The sequence below is a fragment of the Cydia fagiglandana genome, chromosome 15 (assembly GCF_963556715.1).
Source record: "Cydia fagiglandana chromosome 15, ilCydFagi1.1, whole genome shotgun sequence".
Taxonomy (NCBI): domain Eukaryota; kingdom Metazoa; phylum Arthropoda; class Insecta; order Lepidoptera; family Tortricidae; genus Cydia; species Cydia fagiglandana.
Genome location: NC_085946.1, coordinates 17,993,514 through 18,003,378, shown reverse-complemented (window position 1 = coordinate 18,003,378; position 9,865 = coordinate 17,993,514). Strand labels below are relative to the sequence as shown.

The 9,865-nt window shown below is 36.3% G+C and overlaps 1 protein-coding gene across 1 annotated transcript; it reads left to right on the top strand.

The window, feature by feature from the left end:
• Nucleotides 1-1,463: 1,463 nt before the first annotated feature.
• On the top strand, nt 1,464-8,996 carry LOC134671134 (uncharacterized). The gene is made up of 5 exons (XM_063528905.1): nt 1,464-1,557; nt 3,569-3,644; nt 5,945-6,187; nt 7,188-7,317; nt 8,186-8,996. Exons 1-5 carry the CDS (start codon nt 1,544-1,546, stop codon nt 8,296-8,298), a joined length of 576 nt encoding a protein of 191 aa, XP_063384975.1. The 5' UTR covers nt 1,464-1,543; the 3' UTR covers nt 8,299-8,996.
• The last annotated feature ends 869 nt before the right edge of the window (nt 8,997-9,865 follow it).

The window sequence follows — 9,865 nt, the reverse complement described above, 5'->3', positions numbered from 1 at the left end:
TTTACCATTTCAGTTGGAATTATCTATACCAATTCCGTTAACACCACTCCGCTGCACCAAAAATGCTGTAAAATATACGATGTCTGCTTACAATACAACAATAAGCTTAATTGATACCAGACTTGAATTAAGAAGTAGGCAATCTATACTTTTATTAATGTATTTCGGTTATAAACATAATAGAAATATATTTTAATAACTGTGGAAGAAATTAAACAATATATCCTGTGAATGTTTGGCTGTGATAACTCGAAAACAAACAACTTATAGAAATAGTAACTGGGGTTTATATCACTATAAAAGTGTATGACAAAAAGTCAGTTTAAGTGGATATTTATATTTGAATAAGAAAGCTCCAAGTGTCAGTAACCTTTCGAATTAAAATTACTATTACTATACTTTATTTCTTAGGATTATGTTTATTTTGAGGTACATAAAATAAGTTATATTAAGTATACCGTTTGGTTTTAAGACAGAACTTCTGATGGAGTATTTGTTGTACTATCGTATTGTAGTAAATATAATTATGTACTAATAAAATAAATTGAGCTTATCGATGTTTTGAGATTAAATAAATTATATCTAGAGTAAAGCCGCACCTATTTTTTTTCCCTTTTATATTCCTATGGATATAGGCATTTATTGCATAATATACCATTATTGCAATTTCAAAATTATTTTCCATAATATACCTACAGTCCTACACAGCCAAAGTAGCCAAATATATTGTAACACACCTTTGTTTGCACAGAAATAACCAGTGTACCGATACTACCGATATTTGACCACTTTGGCCCCCACTATCTTTTTGATGCCTATTGTTCCTATACGGAGTCAGAAGCGTAAATGCCAGTCCAGACAGAATGAGCAAATCCACCGATTCGATCAGAAAAAAACCGGCCAAGTGCGAGTCGGACTCGCGTTTCTAGGGTTCCGTACATAAGTCCGACTCGCGTTTGACTGCACATTTGTAATAGGTTTTCCTGTCATCTATAGGTAATGAACTATTTTGTGTATTTTTTCAAAATGTTAGACCCAGTAGTTTTGGAAATAGAGGGGGGATCGGTCATTTTTTGGCTATTTTCTTAAATAACTTCGTACCTATGTATTTTAAAATTAAAAAAAGCATGTCCATCTTTGGGTCACTAATTTACATATGTGTACCAAATTTCAACTTAATTGGTCCAGTAGTTACCGAGAAAATAGCCTGTGACAGACGGACAGACAGAGGTTCCGTTTTTTCCTTTTGAGGTACGGAACCCTAAAAATCCGGCTATCGGAATATGCGAGCCAAATTGGCGTTTGCGTCCACACCACCAGATTAAATTTGATCAGACAATTTAATCAGATTGACGAAAAATTGTTTGCGTCTGGACTAGCCAGCGAGATTATTTATCGGTATGGGTGAAACCGGTCGAGATATACATACATAGTGTTTATGTTTATTCATTCACAGCCAGTCCCCCACCGCATGTAGTCAGACGCTGTTCATTACATCTATTATCTTTGTTCGTGATACACGTGTGCCGTTCTCAACAGGAAAATGATGGAAAAAAGGTAAGTCGTGTCGCTTAACTTCAAACCCGGGGAAATCCATTCAACCCTCTCAGCAAATATCTACTCTATTACCTTTTCTTAATACCAAAATCGCATAATCTGACAGATGGATTTACCCAAGTTCGAACTTCAGTTAAGCGACGCAGTTTCGTTTGTTATTTTTATCAAACTGGCGTATCAGCCCAGTTGACATAGACTAGAAATTAAATGATGACGAATAACCGTCGTTTGTGCTGCAATTTAGCACACTTTTGAAAGCACCCACATTGTAGTCATTGTATACTTATCTAAAATGTGTAAAGTGTAATTCTATGCAACTTGCTAACTATGTAAACAAACCGCCATATTGAAATTTGTCTCTGAATGATGAATTTACTAGTGAGTTTTGTTTACATAGTTAGCAAGTTCCATAGAATTACAGTTTTTGTTAATAATATACCTACTATGTGATGTTAAGATACGAGTAGAAAGTAAATAAAAGGTAAACATTAAACCGTTAGTAAAAGATTAAACTAAATATTTTCAGTTATTTATTAGTTATTTTAGCTTTAATTACCTATAAACATAAATATAAAAATAACTGGGATACATTAAAACTATCTATAAACTAAACAAATTTTACATCAATAAACTGAAACAGAAAATTTGGCTTTCGTTCATTTCCGTTTTCTGACAAAAAACATTCAAAATATACCGGGTGTGACCTGTAATATGAGCAAAAAATTAACTCTAGGCTGTACTCCTCATACTGACCAACATTTGTTCAGCGACTTTTAAAAATAACTTGTGGTTTGATTTTTAATACACTTTAAAGTTTATTCTAAGACGCAATGTATTGCGAATTTTATTATGTTTAAATGCGTGACAAGCAACGTCAATCACAATGATATGGCGTGGCGATGGCGTCCATTGAAAATAATATTTATTTTGTATGAAAAAAGGGCAGTCTAAATACTTCATAATTTTTAAAAGTTGTTGAACAAAAGTGTCACCGTTTGAGGAGTACAAACAATCAATCTTTTAATTATTTGCTCGTGTTACAGGCCACACCCGGTAAATAAGTAGGTACATTATAGGTCGTGTTTTTGCATTAAAAAGAAGGTAAGCAATCTTGATACGTCTCTTAATTGAAAAACGATTATTAAAAATCAGTAACTATTACATTACTTATGAAAGCAGAAGAATATAAATGATCGTATTAGATTCATAACTGTTACATATTTGCCGTGACTTATTTTTAAAGTATTTTTCAATTTAATGACATATCAAAATTGATTACCTTTTTTCTAATGCTAAAAAAACGAACAATAGGCGTAAACAAACAAAAATGCACCGACTTGGGGCTCATTGAGACCATTGAGACGATGCATAACATGATTCATTACATTGCGGTATTTGATCAGTCGGCTGAATTGGATGTAACGTTATAGTCCGCAATGTAACTAAAACATTGCGAGTCACGCGCCGTCTTACAGAGCCGTGGTGCGTGTTCACTGTATAGGTGTCTCATCTCAATATAAATGTTTGGGTTTCCCAAAAAGCAAATAATAATTTATTTCTTTCTGGGAAATCCACCAGCCTTTAGTCTCACTTGATTCATAATCGAATAGACGTAGAAGACTGATAATGTGATGATATAATATGGTAGTAATCAGTAAAATCAGCTACTCTTTACGAAACGTTAAGACGATCGATGTGTTAAAAGTCAGTATGAGAAACGAAGACGGAACGTCACAAAGAAACTTTCTCACTTTAAAGATTTTTTTTATATCAGAATAATTGAATGCGCAACTCATGTTTGATCTTGTTTTTAATAAATATTAAAGACACCATTTTCTCAGGTTAGATCTCTTTATTATTTAGTTATCTCTGGTAGAAGGAAAAATATACAAAAATACGATTTTTTATGAATGACTTTTGTTAATAATGCACCTACTTGCATATGTATCTATAATATGACTTATGTTGGTAAAAATTACGTTGTTAATTTAAAACGTTACTTTTTTTTCAGCGCAATGACGAATAAAAAGAGATCCTGTTGTATTTCAGTGGACGTCGCAACCTTCATTTTTGGTATTTTTAGCGCAGTGAGTACACTCATACTATACTACATTCTTACTAAAAAATACTGCTAACAAATACCGGGTGTGGCCTGTAACACGAGCAAATAATTAAAACATAGATTGTACTCCTCAAACGGTGACACTTTTGTTCACAACTTTTAAAAATTATGAAGTAGGTATTTCGATTCCCTATTTTTCTTCTAAATAAATATTATCTCCAATGGACGCCATCGCCACGCCATATCATTGTGATTGACGTTGCTTGTCACGCCTTAAACATAACAAAATTCGCAATACATTGCGTCTCAGAATAAACTTAAAGGTGTATTAAAAAACAAACCCCAAGTTATTTTTAAAAGTCGCTGAACAAATGTTGGTCAGTATGAGGAGTACAGCCTACAGTTAATGTTTTTGCTCATATTACTATACCCGGTATAGTTACAATACAACAAACAAACATATTAGTCGCTCTGAGGGCCTACCGTGAAAAACTAAAATCATAATTTCTTTAATCCGCCTTCTATCGCTCGACTTTTCAAGACAAGAGCGATAGAGAGGCAGATGCCGTAATTCCGATATTCGGTTTTCTCTGTCTGTAGGCCTTATGGTGGTGTGGTAAAAATAATCTTGTTTCCTTGAAGGAAAGAGATGCATTGAGGATAATTGAAATATCAGTTAGGCCGCAGGGCAATACGAGTACTTCGAGTTCCGAATTTGAAATCGCATCGGCAAATACCGGTCTAGAGAATTAGGGTCTCCCCTGATATATCGACGCGCATTCGGCAAAAGCCGATAGGAAAAAGCTTTATGTCCACGCAATAAGAGCGAAAAAGTCGTCGTTTGGCTCGGCTCGCATCGGCCGGCGCCTGCCGACGCGTCGACGGCTTTTTCGCTCTTATTGCGTGGACATAAAGCTTTTTCCTATCGGCTTTTGCCGAATGCGCGTCGATATATCAGGGGAGACCCTTAGACTGTTATGTAATGTAGGTACATGTTTACAGTACACATGGTACTTTACCGCCCTAGGGATTATGGACAATACGTGCCTATGTCAAACAATGTAAGGCCCAGTATATATACAGGGTGATTTCTGGGTCGTGATCCAAATTCACTTTTTCTGACTCTGTAAGTGATCCATATTACCATATGGTAGTATGTACTTGATTAAAATAGATCTAGTTTTATTTTTCTTATTTTTTAAGTAAAATGTATCTTATATTAAGTAATCATGGTCACCCTATGACTTTTGACATACGCTGTTTGGAAAACGACAAGACGTCACATTGAGTAGGGTGACCAAATTGTATGCAAAAATGTTTTCTTCTACTTGTCGTTTGAAAAATAATCATCATTATTGGTGATAAACAAGAATTAACAACATCATTGTGGTCATCTTTGAATTCTGTATGTCTTGTTCTCTTGCCACACGACTCCGAAATCATCCTGTATAGTCCTCCTCACCGTTTTCGATGACGGCGACCCTAAATAAATATCATGGACGTTGTCTGGCGTGAGCTCTTATGTGGCTGGCCAGGCCGGACTTGGTCTTAAATATTCTATTGCACGTGTGACAATAAAGTTGGCCAGCTTCGTTGGGCCCAATATATACATACCTACTGTAAAACGTTGTACTACAATACACGTGCGAAAAGGTAATTCGCAACTCGTGTCGATTTACAACACTCCCTTCGGTCGTGTTTCAATGTGTCGCCACTCGTTGCGAATTTCCTACTTTTCGCACTTGTATCGTAACGTACTATTGTCTTGAAGGATCCATGAGCCTACTTGTTACCATGAAAACTTGGATGTAAATAAAGATATCTACAGGATGATTCAGGAGACGTGAGCAGGACTAACACTGCGCATTTCGTAAATTATAAGCAACTGATGTCTCGTATCAGTATTAGTGAGGTTAACGTTAATTTTCTAGTCATGTTGAAAAAAAAGTTATTAATTTATTTACGAAATGCATGGTCACCCTAAAATTAGAATACTAAACTACCGATATTCTGTGTCAAATTGAATGTCATCACTGTCATCACGTACTGGTTACTTTTGAAAACTCACTCAAGTTTGACAGTTTATTTTCTTCGTAACAAAATGCTGTCATTACGGTTAAAGAGGTTTTATGTTTATTAATTAGGTCTTGTAGGGTGACCATGATTGTACAGAATTAAATTTGATTTCACCAAAAAGTTAAAAAATAGGAAAAGGTGTGGTTGTTTCACCTAAACACGATGGTGATTGATCAATTATCAGTTACTGGGTGTGCAGGATTGGTCCTGCTCACGTCTCATGAATCACCCTGTATGTCTAAATTCCAGGTGATATCAGCCATCGGTATCCTAGCCTTCTCGACCTTCCACCTCTGGTTCGGAGACTTCTCCGGTGAAAAGGACTTCGGCCAATGGCTCCGTGACCCTGACTCCATGCCGATACACGGAGATGCCAAATATGAGAAGAGACGGATGATCTATATGTGGATCATGATCTTGGTGTTTCTCTGGTTTTTGAGCTGTATTGTGTCGTTCATCTTCTCTGTGTTCCTGTGTTATGGAACCCACAAGGTAAGCAACCTACAACTCAAGTTAACTATTTGGATATTTCGAGGGAAGTCTACTATTACAGTCACATCTATAATTTATGTATAAGTAGTATCTGAGTGAATTACAAAAAAATTGTACCTAATTAAGCGCAGTCAAGAAGTTTGATTAGTCTTAACTTAATTGATTCATTTGTGTTACGAAATTAACTATGTAAATTGTATTGTATTTATTGGACTTAATTCGTACACATAAGTACATAGCATAAGCTAACACACTTTCATATATCTAACTTAAATATAAATGGCTTAACGGTAACACAATGGAATCAATTAACTTCAGAGTAAGTAATTACAGGTGCTTAACTATGTACATTTTTTGTACAATTCACTCCCTACCGAATTCCAGTTTATAGTACCTAACTTACCTTACCTAGCTGTCAAAGCGCCCCACAGAGGCCTCCGGTGACCAAAGGGCTGGCCAATATTTTGCCCAAAGGATCAGCATTGCCATCCAGCGGGGCAATGCGGCCAGCTTTCTGGGCACCCTACCTATACGGACCACGACTAATGGTAACATTCCATTTCTGACTGCAGCTGCACTACTAGTACTGAACGCGTCGCTGTTATTGTCAATTTTCATAGTAAAATGAGCAGTAATGCAGCTGTCGTTGGAAATGGACTGTCACCTTTAGGGCAATTTTTTTATGTTGGTATAAGTTTTCGTAGTGTTTATATTTTGCTGTAAAAATGTTGATTGTTTATTAATAAAAATTAATTTCTTTAGGAGAGCGCCATTTAGTAAAGTCAGACTACTGATGAAGACCGTAAAATAAAATTATGGCTTGTTAGACTGTCATGCCTGCTTTTTCTTATGGCTCCTCTACACGATGGGCCAACGCCGGCCACACCAAGGGACGCAGCCATGCGGTAGCATGAGATAGCAATATCACTTGCTCCCTCTAACGCATAAATGCGTCCCTTGGAGTGGCCGGATTATTAACAATATTAACGATGACTTCCAGAGGCGGCCGGCCTTCGTGAAGGCCTACTTAGTATACGGTGCTGTGATGACCACGCTGATGCTGGCGGTGGCTTGCTTCTACATCTGGAGGGGGGACGTCCTCGATACACTCATACAGCTGATTATTTGCGGTAAATACCTTGGGATAATATAATTTTACAGAGGTGGACCCGGGTATGTCCTTAAATTAGAAACAAAAGAGAGTATGGAATATTTTTAGTTCAATTTTATTTGATTTAGGGTGACATTCCATTTCCAAGCTGCACTACTGTCAATTTTACTATGGAAATTGATAATGACAGCGACGCGTTCAGTACCGGTAGTGCAGCTGCGGTTAGAAATGGAATGTTACCATTAGTTCTACTATTTTATGTCGCACTACATAAGGTAAACGTACTGGTGCTCGACGCGGTCCCAGTACATGTCATCTTGAAACTTAAGGCATTGTCAACAAAGGTGACAGAAAGGTGCGCTAGTATGTTTACTTTATAACTTTGGTCGATTATCGCTCGACTATGAGACTATATATCTTAAAGAGAGCTAGGTCAAGCGGCAGTGGCCCCAGATAGATAATAAAATTGGTAACTAAATGGATGCCCCCACCCCTTTGCCGTCGGCCATATCAATTACGCTACTGCAATCCGAATGTAACCTTTAACCTGTGCCTTTATTTAGAGCTTTTATATTTAATTCGTTCTATCGATTATTCAGAATAAATAAATTTCAGGGGACTTCTAACATAGATCAACCTAGCCCCAAACTAAGCAAAGCTTGTACTATGGCTGCTAGGCGACGATATACATATGTACTTAAGTATATAGATAAATACATACTTATATAGGTACAAAGAAAATACCTATGACAGGAACAAAATATCTATGTTCATCACACAAATAAATGCCCGTACTGAGATTCGAACCCAGGACCATCAGATTCACAGGCAGGGTCACTACCCAGACCGGTCGTCATAATAACAGTTATTTTTTTTTTGTTTTCCAGGTTTATACTCGTTGATTCTCCTGATGGTCAAGCGCACGTACGAAATCATCCGAGCGGAGCACACCAGCGACTCCACACCAATTCTAACCTCCAAACCTGGCATGAACATTTAATTTCTATAATTTTCCTTCATTATGAAAACTATTTTAAAACTGAGACAGCTTTTCAAAGTCTCGCTGTATATCTCAAGCGGATCTTTTCCTCATCAAACCCAGAACCACTTGCTTTGTTTTTGAATTTGGTACATTAAGTTACTTACCGGAACCTTAAGGGCTGATTTTGACGACGCGCGAATTCGCATGCGATTTTAGTTACATTGCGGACTTTTGGTTACGTCCAATTTAACCGACCGATCAATGCCCGCAATGCAATGAAACTCGCATGCGACTTCTCGCTTTAAATGAGACCATTGGCTTATTAATCCAAAGTTATACGTTATACGTGAGCCCGTTTTAAAGTAGTTTATACGACAACGGTTTCACTCACTTGAATTTTTAATCGCTATAGGCGACATGTTGCGACTAAAAATTCAAGTGAGTGAAACCGTTGTCGTATAAACAATTTAAAATATGTCTCACGAAAGTTTTAAAGTAGTTTAATAATAATTTTGAATCTCACGAGTTATCAAAACCCTCCGAACGGAAAACTTGTTGCCTAATCATATAACACACCGGACACCTTTGTGCATGTGTATTTTATTATAAATAAAATTATTCTATTCTAATCTAATCGAAAAAAAATTAGTGCATTTAAATTAATGTTAAGGTAAGGTGAAAAACGATTGAAATAAATTATTATTTTATATTAAGTATTCATATGGTTTTATTTCATAAATCCCCTTTCGTTTCAGTTTTGGTGAGGAAAGTGCACATATATATGAATTCTTAAATCATACAGCGTGTATATTTACTCGTACATGTATACTTAACCATACATTGAAGGGCATTTTTAGTTAACTGTGTACCATTAACGGCCGGTTAGTAATCGTTAAAAAACTGACGGTCAATGTCAAATCTCATACATTTAGGGTCGGTTGCACCAAGCTGTTCGTATCGTTAAAAAGTTCGCAAAATTTTTATGTATGGAAAGTTTCATAGTAAAGCGCCGGGGCGCGCCGGTTGACGTTCATCAGTCTGTCAAATGTCGTTGGTGCAACTGGCCCTTAGTCAGGAATGTAACGGTTAGACGTTACTGAAACACGACTTAAAATACAAGTTAAAATGAAAATGCGCTTAAACGAGACACAGGTTTTTGGGCTATGTAACGAGTTTGAACAAAGCCTAGCTCGTACCAATGATTTTTTCGGAAGTTATGCGACTGGCATAGGTACACATCATTTTATATTTACTTGCCAGTCGCTTTTCAGTGAAGAAAAACTAGCAATGCACCAAGGAGAAGTTTCCAAATTTGCGAAATTTTCCATACGAAATGTACTCAGAACTTAAATTTTACGAATCATAAAAATTATTCAGGAAGTTGCTGGACACCGCCATTATCAATTATTTTAACTGACTGATTTATTTACGAGTTTATTAAAATGATACTAATAGTACATTTTTTGATAATTCTCGTAGGGAATGTTCTCATTGGAAAAATTTAAATTCTCGTGTAATTTCCGAAAATTCAAATTTTTGAGAATGTTCTGCAACTTGTACATTGCTAAGAAAAACATTGTGATGA